This window comes from Danio rerio, chromosome 8 (genome assembly GCF_052040795.2).
Source record: "Danio rerio strain M-AB ecotype USA chromosome 8, GRCz13ab, whole genome shotgun sequence".
In the NCBI taxonomy this organism is placed as follows: domain Eukaryota; kingdom Metazoa; phylum Chordata; class Actinopteri; order Cypriniformes; family Danionidae; genus Danio; species Danio rerio.
Window position 1 is genome coordinate 19,026,074 of NC_141028.1, and position 13,333 is coordinate 19,039,406.

The following is a 13,333-nucleotide window of genomic DNA, read 5'->3' on the forward strand; positions in this document are numbered from 1 at the left end:
CCCTTAGACCTTATTTTATAAGTAAACCCAAAAGGACTGAAAAATATTAGAAAGCTCAGAGAAGCCATGGTGAATTGAGGATCTGGGTGGGCTGCAAATTGTTGTCAAGACTGAATAGCTCTACATCACTGGATAATATGATTAACTCCAGGAGGCCAATAAAGAACAGGTAATGCCTAATGGAAAATGGAAAAACGCAACGTAGTCTTTTGCAATTTAATAAACGCATTTGCCTAATTGGATTCTGGGAAAATGCACAAATCTGCTTTTTGTGTTGCAGACCTTGTTTATGCATTGATGACAGGAAGTGGGAGTTTCTATTATTCTGTAATTGCCTCACACACAGTCATGCACACAGACACATTCTCTGTTGAGCCTAAAGCGACTAAAGGAAGCTGGAAGCATCTGCAGAGGAAATGTGTGGCATCCTTCCTCAGTAAAACGGAGGAACGGAAATCTGGAGGAAGTTCCCCATGTGCTGAGGTTGAAATACGTTACAAGAAACCACGTCAATGCCTGTATTGACTTTCATCAGCTGCATTAGGAAAACCTACAGTATCTATCTACATTTTAAAAAATGGTTTCAAAAGTAGGTAGAAGAAGAGTTTTTGGTCCAATAAAAAATCTTTCCATATCTATCTATCTATCTATCTATCTATCTATCTATCTATCTATCTATCTATCTATCTATCTATCTGTCTGTCTGTCTGTCTGTCTGTCTGTCTGTCTGTCTGTCTGTCTGTCTGTCTGTCTGTCTGTCTGTCTGTCTGTCTGTCTGTCTGTTCTTTCGTTTTATCTACCTATCGTTCTATCGTTTTATTGTTCTGTCTATCTATAGTTCTGTCTATCTTTATCCTTTTACAAAACATTTTTTTGTGCGCAATGTAGCTGTCATATTGTTATAAATATGTTTTTTGGGCTTGGCACTTGCTGTTGTTTGTAAGCGTTATCTAGGGGTAAATCGGTCACACAAAAGCTTTATCTGGGCCACAGCCGCATTTATCAACACAATGAATTGAGACAGCTTTGGGAAGATAAGGGATGAGAAACTGTCAAACAGGAAGCTAGTGACAATCTGTTGATGTTTTCTCGCTGTGAGGCAGACCCTATTTTAAGCTCGAAGCGCTGAGTGTTAGGACTACAAATCATCGTTGCGTCATCTTGTCACTAGAAAGTGCAGTAAAATTGTACCACTAAAACCTCACTTCCTTTCATCATGCTGCTAAGGTTATACCATGGGAATGGATATACTTGACTGAACTAGATCATTAGGCATGATTTCGGGGTTGTATATAGCTGGTTACTGACTGAGTCAATTTAAAAGGACCCGACAACCATAGCACTAATGTTTTTCCGGTACTTCAATGTAGACCTTCAAACATAAATTATTGTTTTGTCTATTGCAGTGTGAAAAATGTAAGAATATGAATAGAAAATCTCCTCAATGAACTCAACGCCTGAGATATGATATAAATGAGTTCTTCACACCAAGAATGATACTGTAAAGCTACTAAAACTTAAATATTACACTGTAAAACCCAACAGTCAACTTTGACTGAAATAAGTGCTTTTAACTTATAATTGACTGAAAGTTAATTCTACTCATTTGGAAAGAGTTTTAACTCATAACCGAATACCTCATTATTACAAAATAAATGGAGTAAGTTCAAAGTGCTAATACAAATTAGTTTTTTTACTCAAATGATTTATAGCAATCAGTTTCCTTAAACAGTTTGAGTTGCCTTAACTTGTTGAGTTTTACAGTACTCAGTTGGTTTGAGTTCTCTTCATTTATTGGGTTTTACTAGTTGGTTGGATTCATGGTTTTTAATGGCTTAAAAAGTTTAAATTAAAATAATATTATTAATGTATCATTCAGTGTGCAGTATACTAATGTAAGTAGTTTATTATGATGCAATTGACAAAAATAAGTGCATTTCATTTATAATTTTGCAAAAGTAACATATTCATACTGAACATTTTGCAGTGACGCCATATAGAAGAACCATTTTACAACCTTTCAATAAAGAATTAAAATAACTATTTGTTTCTTGGTGTGAAGAACATCATTAATAAAAATAACCATTTTGAAAGAAACATTCCATGGATTTCCCACACATATATATATTTTTTTTTTTGTGAGAGCATGGTTCACTCAGAATTTTGCTATGAAATTGCTCAGAAACAGCAATTAACACATGCACATGGCATGTTTCAATAGCCTTTTTACTTGATTGTTTGTTTTTTTATTTTACTTTTTAAAGTAAAAAAATAAGTTAAAAACACTACTTTTTTAATTGAAAAGAATATTTTTAGTGTACATGTTGTAAATAAGTGGACACTTAAGATGCTGCAATGTTTTCAGATGTTCTGATTTTAGTAAACAAAGTTATAAAATACACCCATGGGATTTAACAGCACCTATTAGGGGTGTGATGAGATGCTTACTCCACTAGATGAGACGAGACACGAGATTGGGTTCACGAGATGAGGTTTTTACACTATTTTTAAGAAATCTTTTATTCAATTGAAAAAAAATCACAAATTGCGAAACTATTTAGGTGCTTTTTTAAAATCAACTTGTAATGAATGTTATGTAACTTCTATTTTAATTAATTCATTACAGTAAAGGACGTGCAAACATGGCAAAATATTTCGCTAATAGCCTACGTGAATAGAAAATTGTCTTTTGGATTTAGTTTTATTTTATTTCTATTTCTATGTTTCTATTATTTTTTATGAATTCTGTGCTGTAAGGGACATATAAACATTAAAAAGTATGTGATTTTCTATACAATAGCCAGTATAAATATTTTGCGTTGATTTTATAGGGGTTGCTGTAGTTTTACCGGAAAGCCTGATGGACCAGATGTGACACTTTGGCACACATGATGCTGATAAGCGCAGCTGAGGCAGTGTGTTTCTGCATTTTCCTGCTCCTGGAGGTCATCAACAGCAGGGCGAGGGGTCTTGAGACAGCGGGGTAAAAGCTCAGGTCAGTGTGAAATATTGAGCAGGACTTCCTAGTTTCCACAAGGAACAGCACAATGGTGTGAAATGAAACCAACACCCAGATCACTGTACTTTCGATGCATTCATGCGCCATTATAGTGAGCAAAGCAGCTTATAGATTTTTATGTAAACAAAGTACATTAAAATGATTAAAGGTGATTATAAAGCCCTTTATTTGATTAAAAAATATGCTGTTCTGTTAAAGGTGCTGTATGTACGTTTTTGACTGTTCCTTGCCGGAACGCTGTCTATGTTTTTTTTAACCCGCCCACTGCCAGTTTACTCAATTATATTTCAGCACCCCGGGTTGCCTTAGAAAACTCACTCAGTCATTAAGGCTCTAAAAGCCTGTGTCCGTGACCGAAATATGACCTCCGGTGACCAGTAACTACTTCCGAAATAAGATGCAGATTCAGAGTTTCACATGGTGTGTTTATTAATTAGCAAATAATATAAATATTAGGAACATAAACATTGGGTGAGAAGGTTATATTGTAACCCGTGCACTAATGTGCACTACTGTGATGAGCAATTTAGCTGTTTGCACCAGACAGCACAACAAAAGCACAAAATAGTACGCTTACTGCACCTCGACAAAACGGTAAGGTTTATAACTTAATTAATACATATTAAACCTATTTTTACTCTCTTTAACATTTAATCTTCAACATTAATAAATATACATGCCGAATCACTGGTATGTGTTGGTTTGCCTTTCAATTTAAAACGGTTTATTTTATTTCCAAGATCTGAGGTGAACTATTTGCTGCTGCTTTGAGTAGTATGATTAACAATGATAATTCCTTACATTTATAACAGTTTTCTGTTGTTCAGATGCAAAAAAAGGAAACCGTTTCTAAAATATTTCAGGTGTTATTTAGGACAAAAACGGCTTTTAATATGGAAAATATTACTTCTATTGTGTGCTGTTGCTTTTATTAAAACACAATATTAATCAATCTTAAATCAGTCTTTAGGCTCGATAGTCAGGCATGCTGTTGATGTTGTCAATCTGGAAACCTCCGCTTGCATGTGTATGGAACCAGGAGTGCAATACCTAGTTCAACCACTGGGTGTCAAACTTACATAATAGCCTTTAATTCTCTATTAATCAAAACATTCAAAACATCTGTTTCCAAAAAAAAAAACTTTTAAGCAACCCAACTGTTTTCAACATAGGTAATAGTAGGAATTTGATCCTTGAGCAACATATCAGCTTTTAATTCAGATAGAAAACAGTTTAGTTAAAACTGACACGAAAATATGATGGTTTATCTTTGTGCCATATATGAATGATACCTCACAGATGATACATATGTAAAACAGTTGTTTTAAAGGCTTCCCTGATGAAAATATATGTTGTGTTTGGATACAAAGGTGTCCCTACACTAGGTTTAAAAAAAAAATTCAAACTGCTTGTCCAGTGCCTCCAGTGGAAAGACGCATCCAACTTTTATACATTTCTTTCTTCTGTTGAACACAGAACAATTTATTAAGATGTAATGTTTGGGAAAAGCAGCCATAGTAGTGAATGGCAGTTTATTTTTTATTGTATGCTTCAGTATATGTTCCTTTGTGTTCAAAAGAAGAAAGAAACTCAAACAGGTTTGGAGCAAGGATGAATAAATTATGACAGAATTATCATTTTTAGGCAAACTATCCTTTAATCAACATAAACAGAATGAAAACTGATTCTGGTCTTTCCAGCGGGATAAAGTTCTTTTAAATGTTCTGCTTACAAACCCAGTTGTGCTCGTATGACAGCACAAAATATAAACAAATAGTGAGAGAGGAAATGTGCACAAAAACTAGCAATTAGTGTCTAAACCCGGTGAGCGGAGCATGATGCTAAAATAAAGACCTCCTGTTTCTCACGGATAAGGGAGGGCATGGTCTATATTTAGCGCGTCTGAAGCTAAATTGTCTGATTTTCCTAGCTGATACAGATGCATGCCCTACATGAGAGTTGAATATGATGTCTGTGTGTCCTTATGAATTGTTTTATGCAGATATTTTACACAATAAATAATAGCATAATAGCATACAGTATAGCTTTTTTGGATGATTTAGTCATTTTACGTTTCTACAAACGGTTTTAGAATATATATATATATATATATATATATATATATATATATATATATATATATATATATATATATATATATATATATATATATATATATATACAGTTGATGATTAACCCCCCAGTTTATTTTTCCCCCAATATCTGTTTAACAGAGACAAGAGTTTTTCAACACATTCCTAAACATAATTTAGAAGAAATCCTGATTTATTTTATCTTTGCCATGATGACAGTAAATAATATTTGACTTGATATTTTTCAAGACACTTCTATACAGCTTAAAGTGACATTTAAAGGCTTAACTAGGTTAATTAGGTTAACTTTGCAGGTTAGGGTAATTAGGTCAATTATTGTATAACGATGGTTCTGTAGACTATTGAAAAAATATATAGCTTAAAAGGGCTAATAATTTTGACCTTAAAAGGGGATTTAAAAAAAATTAAAAACTGCTTTTATTTTAAATAAAACTTTCTCCGGAAGAAAAAATATTATCAGACATACTGTGAAAATTTCCTTGCTCTGTTAAACATCATTTGGGAAATATATTTAAAAAAAAGGAAAAATTAAAAGGGGGGCTAATAGTTGTGTCTTTAACTGTGTATGTCGGTATATAGGCCAAATATGCAAAAGAGGTTTTTAAAAAACTACAATATAGATTATTAAACAAAAAATCTGTGCATGACTGTCATTAAGTGTTAAAATTTAGAGTAAAAATATGTACCAGACAGACTTTTCAGGCATATTTAAAACAAAAATAGGGTGGTTTCATATCAGCCTTATTTGCTAACTGTTATTATAAATCTTAATACTTTGCTATTATTCATGCACAAAATATTGTTAATAAATTTAATGCTTGGGCCCTGGTTTAAGTGCCTTTTTATTTCTTTAATTAACTAATATGCATACGTCTGAAACCTGCATAACAAGCTTTCCATTGATGATTTATTAGTATATATTTGGCTGAGAAACAACTATTTGAAAATCTGTAATCTGAGGGTTCAAAAAATCTAAATGCTGAGAAAATCACTTCTGAAGTTGTCAAAATGAAGTGCTTAACAATGCACATTACACAAAGATTGAGTTTGATGCACAGTAGGAAATTTGGGAAATGTCTTGCATACTCGCAATGTGATATTGTAATGATTTTTGGTATAAAAGAAAAATCAACCATTTTAGATATTGCCCAAAACTTGCTGTGCAACGTAAGACTGCTTTTGTGATCCAGTGTCACATTTAATATATTAAAATAAATTCTCTAATATGCTTTCTATGAATATAGTCACATGCCATGTAAACGCCAGAATGCAAGTCAATTTGAACGAATAAATCATTTTCATTTTCATCAAGCCAAAACCTCTGACACACATTTCCAGGTCTGACACTGCAGAGGAAGCGGCGCTTTAATTCTCAGCGGATTGTGATTTCAGCAATCAATGTCATGCTCAACTGAACAATAATTCAGCGTTAAATATGCATGACCTTGTACCAATACAGTCTGGGACTAACGTCATCGCAGAGCAGAAAAACATATCGAGCTAGTTCCTGTGAACAGAAGGTCAGAGTAATCACAGACAACAGTCCAGGCAGACATGAATTACAGTGATCTGAAGACAGCGCAACAGTTACATAAAAGCACACAGAAGCTGCACCCTTTCTTAACAGATGACAAATGTTCTCAAATAATTTTACTCATCAACAATCAGTGCTACAACTTAGATGGATGAAGAAAAGTGGAAAGAGGAAGCGTGTCTTCTCAAAGAACAGCACATCCCACATGGAAATAACAGTGATTGTGCTAGATGTAGTGTTGGCTACTACTGCCATCCTGTGGAATAATGCAGGCTTAATACTGCAATGACTAGTTACCGTTATAAAGCATTGCTATATCATTAAGAAAAAACAGTTTGGTAGACTTAACTATTTGATATGAAAAAACATATTTTTAGAAAATATTTGTTTTTCAGGTTACAAACATGCTGTATTAAAATAGTTTAAAATAATATTTATTTAAAGAGCTCCTTATCCCACAAATATTTACTGTTAATTAGGTTTAATCTTTGGATATTACAAATATAAAATTGTAGACATTTTTTTGCTGGAAACGTGATTCTATCGGCAGACCTATGAGTCAAAATTAACATAATATTCATGCTTCTTGATGATACATCTACGTCTTATGAAGCTTAAATAATAACAACTAGCAATAAACTAACAAAAAAGTACATACAGCCATAGACCTTTTTATAAAAATGTAAAGGTTCAAGTAAAATTCTACTGTATATGTATGTGTATGCATGTATGTGTATGTACAGTTGAAGTCAGAATATTAGCCCCCTTTTAATTTTTTTTTTCTCTTTTTAAAATATTTTCAACATGATTTTTAACAGAGCAAGGAAATTTTCACAGTATGTCTGATAATATTTTTTCTTCTGGAGAAAGTCTTATTTGTTTTATTTTAGCTAGAATAAAAGCAGCTTTTGATTTTTTAAAAAACATATTTGGGACAAAAATATTAGCCCCTTTAAGCTATTTTTTTCGATAGTCTACAGAACAAACCATCGTTATAGAATAACTTGCCTAATTACCCCAACCTACCTAGTTTTTACCTTATTAACCTAGTTAAGCCTTTAAATGTCACTTTAAGCTGTATAAAAGTGTCTTGAAAAATATCTAGTAAAATATTTTTTACTGTCATCATGGCAAAGATATAATAAATCAGGAAATTAGTTATTAAAACTATTATGTTTAGAAATGTGTTGAAAAAATCTGTTCTCAGTTAAATAGAAATTGGGAAACAAAATAAACAGGGGCGCTATTAAATCAGGGGGGCTAATAACTGACTTCAACTGTATGTATGTGTATGTATGTATGTATGTGTGTGTGTGTGTGTTTATAAGTAAAAATCTACTGTATATGTATGTATGTATGTATGTGTATACAGTTACATACTATTATTATTAGCCCTCTTTCGATTTTTTTTTCTTTTTGGTTTTCGCAAAATTTTCACAGTATGTCTGATAATATTTTTTTGTTCTGGAGAAAGTCTTATTTGTTTTATTTCGGCTAGAATAAAAGCTGTTTTGAATTTTGAATATATATATGTGTGTGTGTGTGTGTGTGTGTGTGTGTGTGTGTGTGTGTCTGTGTGTTTGTATGTATATTTATTATTATTATTTGTTTTAGTATGTCTGTAATTTAATCTTCAGATTTTCCTTTTTATTGTCACTATTGTTGTTGCTGGCATTATTATTAATATTATTATTTAACAACCTGTATTTTGGTTATTACATGCAATTCTTATGCACACTTCTATACGCTGTTAGTCTACGGCATTTTTTATTGTGTTCACATAATTCTAAATAAAAGAGAAATCAGATTTTTTTATGTTTAGCTGCCGATAAAAAAAGTCTACTGTATGCCTTGGGTGGCCTGAAAATTAGTAAATTAACAGCAAGCTGTGCTACTTAATGCATAGCTAGCATGTTTATAGTTCTGGGCAATAATTATTACACACCGTCTGCATTGGCCGCACCCATACATACGTCCTCTTTTTCCATTAATTCTCTGAACAACATTTAAAACATAAGCTTCAACATATTTCTGCTAACAGGAAGTTTAGCTGCAGAGCTGAAGTTAAGTTTAGGCCTATCAATCTAGACAATCAGGTCTTTGCATTTCTGTCAGCTTCATCAACTTCTGCAAAAAATGCTTCATTAGTATGCAAAGCATATCACACTCAACAGAAGAAGTTCAGTTAATTTATCAGCTTTAAGCAATACAAATACAATTGTTTAATGAAAAGAAAAAGAGAAAAAAATATGTTTAAAATATATTCCTTTTTCCCAACATATTGGCTGAGTGTCATAATGTGAAATACGAAAGAAATTGGTAAAATAATCAACCATTATAGTGTGAAGTAATATTTAATGCAATTTTTATTTCTCTCTTTATATCAATGTACACAATAATTACATTCAATTTTAAGGGGATGTCAAATGAAAGTCTGTTCATCGGTTACTTGCTTTCAAATGCTCTTACAGGTTTATGTTTCTTTTTTCTGTTAAAAAAGGGTCATTTATTCATTCATTTTCTTTTTGACTTAGTCCCTTTATTTATCTGGGGTCGCCACAGTGGAACGAACCGCCAACTTATCTAGAACTTGTGTTTACGCATCTGCTCTTCCAGCTGCAGTCCATCTCTGCGAAACATCCATACACACTCATTCACACTCATACACTACGGACAATTTAGTTTACCCATTGTACCACGTCTTTGGACTGTGGGGGAAACCGGAGCACCCGGAGGAAACCCACGCGAATGCGGGGAGAACATTCGTACTCCACACAGAAATGCCAACTGACCCAGCTGAGGCTCAAACCAGCGACCTTTTTGCTGTGAGGCGACAGCACTACCTACTGCACCACCACATCGCAGGAAAACAAAGTGTGAAGTAATATTTAATGCAATTTTTATTTCTCTCTTTATATCAATGTACACAATAATTACATTCAATTTTAAGGGGATGTCAAATGAAAGTCTGTTCATCGGTTACTTGCTTTCAAATGCTCTTACAGGTTTATGTTTCTTTTTTCTGTTAAAAAAGGGTCATTTATTAATTCATTTTCTTTTTCGGCTTAGTTTCTTCATTAATCAGGGGTCACCACAGTGGAATGAACTGCCAACTTATCTAGCATAAGTTTTACATAGCAGATGTCTTTCCAGCTGCAACCCATCACTGGGAAACACCCATACAGTCTCATTCACACACATATAATAGACAATTTAGCCTACCCAAATCACCTATAGTGCATGTCTTTGGACTTGTGCAGGACCCGGAGGAAACCCATGCAAACATGCAAACTCCACACAGAAATGGCAACTGACACAGTTAAGACTCGAACCAGTGACCTTCTTGCTTTAAGGCGACAGTGCTACCCACTGCACCACCGTGCTGCCCTACAAAAGAAGATTTAAAAAATAAATGTTAGAAACCAGTAGCCGACAACATCAACAACAAAAATAGCCTTTTAAATATATTGAAAATATATTATTCTTCGTATTGGGATTAACAGAAACTCATTAAGCTTTGGAGCAAGTGGATGGTAAAATTGCTGCATTTTTAAACTACAAATTTAATAATGTAATCTGTACTTCTATAGTGGAATAGCATATTCAATGATGACTGCCAGGTACTGTGGATGTGCCATTGTTGGTCTATTTCCAATATTATTAACTAGTGCTGGTGCATAAACCTAATAAATTCTGTTTTCAGGACATTCTACCAGAAACATACATGATCTTTCCCTAAAATAAAAACCTAAATACAGTAAATAAAAAGTATTTCAGCCGGAAAATGTCTAAAACGGATAGATGGTTGATTTCTGTGAGTTTTTCTGTAAAGGAATCATTCATTTGGTTCACAAAAACAAAACACTTTACAAATGTACAAACCCTGTCATAGTCCTTGTCCTCAGCCCAATTGAACCTACGGCTTTAATAGTTTTGTTATGCTAAAAAAATACTTTAGAAATAGCAAGTTTAGGTTGCTAATATTCACATCAATTAATTTAAAACGAAATTATAAAAAAAATCTACAAATAAAATACTACAAATAAATTTACAATGTCCCTATATTTTGGTCAGTCCTTTCACATTTGCATTAAACTTAACATAAAATGCGTGCAATACACCTTTAAGGATTTGACTCGACAGCGACATTATTTGATGGAAGAAAAGCTGACAGTGATCAAGGATGCGTTTCATCATTGAATTGTATGATTTCATGCTTGTTTTTGTAGGATTTTTTTTTTGTTTATTTATTTATTTATTTATTTATTTATTTTTTGAGGACGACAAGCTTAATTTAATTCAAGCCCTGTCACACTTTTTATAAATGAAAATGTACGTTTCTGGTAATTTGACCAAAACTTTTTATACTTTTTATTTACAATATATAACTTGTAATGTATCCAGTGGATTTGCAGAAGTTCACCTTTTACTTCTAGAAGAATGTGTAAATATCACAACAAACAAAAACCCACGACGGCAACTTAACATCTCGAATTTAAAACCCATTTTTCCTGAAAACCTGTTTGAAAAGCGAGCCAAAATTCCTGCGCCCGCCATTGGCTTCCTGCTTTCATCCGGGTACCGCAGCGCAGCAACCTATGAGGCCAAAGACACCAATATGGCGGAGGTAAGCTGGATAGCTGGAAAAACTACTCGGTTTTAAACCCATCTCTTTAACGATTCGGTGCAGTGATGGTGGCTTTCGTTGATATTTATCCGTAGAGTAGATGCTGGTGTGTATACGCTGAGGTTTTTAGCTATAACTGTGCAAAACTGACGGTGAAAAAACGATTTGAGTGAAGAGTGATCTCTCTGGATCGACGGAGGCCTCTGAATCTCATCTCCGTTAGCTCTCAGGAAAAAAACAAACAAGATATCGGCGCCTATAATTGATACTTTACTCGATATAATCGCCTTTTTCGCGACGCATTGCTTTGTTTTTTAGGCTTAATCGTGTTTTAAATATATTTAGCGAATAATTTTGGGCTGTTAACGTGCGCGAGAGGTTTGTTTATGGTGTGTGGGGTATGGTTTTTTGCACTGTTTGGAGAGGATGACAGCATCGCTGTGAAGTTGATGGCTATTTGGTTTATGTCGTTTTTACGTGATATCGCTGTATTAATAAGTTTAAAACGTCATTGTGTTTTTTACAAGAAGAAAATAGGCTTGAATTCACATCGTACGTTACCGTCGCGGGTATTGTCGGGTTTGCGCGTATAATGCATGTTCAGTGCACGTTCGTTTAGCTTAGTATGATGTATATGAGTGCGCTGCAATGTGTTTTGCTTGCATTAACCCATTTGTTTTTGTCTTTCGCTATCTCTCTCTCTCCCCCACCTTTTTTTTTTTAAATGTCTTCACAGGCTTCCTTGGGGAGTTCGAGCCCTGGTAGGTTTCTTAGTTTATTATTTCAATGTGTTTTATTATTATATATTTATTATATATGTGGTGTGTTAATAGCTTATTATTATTATTAATTTTATTATTATTATTGTTGTTTTATTTATTTTTACTATTACTGTTATTTTGGAGAAATAAGAGTAATAATTGTCAAATATGGATCCACTAATAAGGATTTTTTTATTATGTAGTTTTTTCTATCATATAATAAAATGTTAGGTCACACTTTATTTTGATGGTCCATTTGTTACATTGCATCTACATGTCAACTAACAGGGTTCATATGGTCATCGAAAACCTGAAAAAGTCATGGAATTTTGACATGGCATTTTTCAGGGCTGAAAATGTTTTTATTTATTTTTTATTTTACTAATTTTGTATGATTTGTTTTTGCTTTCTTTAGTACATGTTAAAAGTTCATAAAAAATAATTACACTTTTTAAAAAATGTTGTATGAACTAGGCATGGGCCGGTATAAGATTCTGACGGTATGATAACCTTGGATAAAAACCTCATGTTTTCACGGTATTGTGATCACTGCTCTAAAATATGTTCTTTTTAAATGTCTGGTAAAAAAAAAAAAAAAAACCTTTTTCCCCCTTTGAAAACAATATATTTTATTTTTAGAAACATTTAAAATACTTTGGGACAGTAAACATGTCATGCTAAGTAATTAAAATAAATCATTGGCCTCTGCTGTCTTCATTAGTTTTAAAAACACAGATTTCTTTACAATTTAAAACCGCATCCTTGGATATCTTTTCTGCTTGAGATACTGTTGTCCTAAAAAAAAATATATATATATATTCATATATATATATTCCGCAGTATTCCTTGAAAACGGTTGTTATCCCATGCCTAATATAAACTAAAAGTTAAATTTAGTCATCATTTATTTGACTTTTTTTTTTTATTTTTCGGGAATGAACTCAAATGTGTGCAATCAGTAACAGTGTTTAATTTTTTTCCCTCTAGTTGGCTCTTTGTCTTCAGAGGATCACGACTTTGATCCAACCGCTGAGATGTTGATTCATGAGTATGATGATGAGAGAACATTGGAAGAGGAAGAGCTTTTAGAAGGAGAGAGAAATTTCAGTGCAGAACTGTCCGACTTGGAAAGGGTAAAGTGCATGTGGTGCTATCCATTTGTTTCTTCATTTAAAAGAGCATGAATTAGGGGAAAATACAAAAATGATGGAATATGTTTTGTTACGTCCCTAAGGTTTGAAGTCACATTTTAAGCAGTATTATGTTTTGATTTAGATT

General features: G+C 33.2%; 1 protein-coding gene across 8 annotated transcripts in view; it reads left to right on the plus strand.

Annotated features, from left to right (window-relative positions):
• The window catches only part of mier3b (mesoderm induction early response 1, family member 3 b), a 72,683-nt gene that overhangs the window by 45,129 nt on the left and 14,221 nt on the right, over positions 1–13,333 (plus strand). For 3 of the 8 annotated variants that reach the window (XR_015497220.1, XM_087263705.1, XM_087263706.1), the window contains exons 1-3: positions 11,223–11,294; positions 12,031–12,055; positions 13,043–13,188. Coding sequence is in view for 6 of the 8 variants with exons in the window: in XM_087263705.1 (XP_087119831.1) it covers positions 11,286–11,294; positions 12,031–12,055; positions 13,043–13,188 (180 nt within the window). In the remaining 2 variants the exon portion in view is untranslated. 8 annotated transcript variants of the gene reach the window in all.